General features: G+C 58.3%; 1 protein-coding gene across 1 annotated transcript in view; it reads left to right on the top strand.

The window, feature by feature from the left end:
- Positions 1 to 1,043, top strand: part of RPS6KA1 (ribosomal protein S6 kinase A1) — a 37,720-nt gene that overhangs the window by 24,419 nt on the left and 12,258 nt on the right. The window contains exon 17 of the mRNA XM_045298925.1: positions 36 to 194. Coding sequence (XP_045154860.1) covers positions 36 to 194 — 159 coding nt within the window. The remainder of the gene's footprint in view (positions 1 to 35; positions 195 to 1,043) is intronic.

Here is a 1,043-nt window from a genome sequence, read left to right as displayed (position 1 = left end):
CGGGAGGCGGGGCCTGACTGCGAAGCCTCTGCCAGGTCTATGATGATGGCAAACACGTGTACCTGGTGACGGAGCTGATGCGGGGTGGGGAGCTGCTGGACAAGATCCTACGGCAAAAGTTCTTCTCGGAGCGGGAGGCCAGTTTCGTGCTGCACACCATCAGCAAGACGGTCGAGTATCTGCACTCACAGGGGGTGAGTCTGGCCCAGGGAGGGGAGCGAGGGGGATGCTGCCAAGGTCATGCCATCTGTAACTGTCAGGACCACGGGCTGGTGTGGGCAGCAGGAGTCCCCAGGCAAGCGGGTTCCCGATGAGCGGATGGGACGGTGGGTGAGAGAGCAGGTGGACGTGTGGGCTTAGATGGTTGAATGGAAAGGAGGCAGGGTGGACAAGAGAAGAGATGGAAGGGGCCGAATCGGGGAAGGAGCATTTTATTAAGTTAACATCGACATGCCAAGCCCCATCCTAAGTTCTGCATTGTCTTACCTGACTTTCATAGCGACCGTATGAGGTAGGTGTCATTACTGGCCACCCTTTACAGCCAAGTAGACTGAGGCTCAGAAGTAAAGAGTCACTGGCCCACGGCACACTGTGGGCCAGCAGGAGGATGGAGCCAGAATGCCTGGCAGGGGAAGGGAGAGTTGGTGTTGTGAACCAGGCACCGTCAAGATCACTGTGGGGCTTCAGGGAGGCATCTGGCGTGGGGGTTGGTGCTGGCCCAGGAAGTGGCTGCAGAAGTGTGCACTGGGGGCGGCGGCACCGTAGGTGCTACGAAGAGACCCAGATCCCAATGTCTGAATGCGACTTCTCTCATACAAGGCAAGGACAGCCTGGCCAAGCGTGGGCCACGGCTCGCAAAGCTGCAGGGAGGTAGAGATGGCCTGTACAGTGTCTGAAAGCTGCGAGCAGGCGAGTTAGGGTGGGTTCTGTCCCAGGGCGCTCTAGCCCGAGAGTGTGGGGTTAAGAATGCAGGCTCCGTCCTGATGCATGCCACAACACGGGTGGACCTTGAAAACATCGTGCCGAGAGAAATTAGTCAGTCA

This window comes from Echinops telfairi, unplaced genomic scaffold (assembly GCF_000313985.2).
Source record: "Echinops telfairi isolate 266 unplaced genomic scaffold, ASM31398v2 ScPeMD7_7457;HRSCAF=8495, whole genome shotgun sequence".
NCBI classification, from domain to species: Eukaryota; Metazoa; Chordata; class Mammalia; order Afrosoricida; family Tenrecidae; genus Echinops; species Echinops telfairi.
Note: the sequence above shows the minus strand (reverse complement) of the source record. Positions and strands in the feature narration are given on the sequence as shown.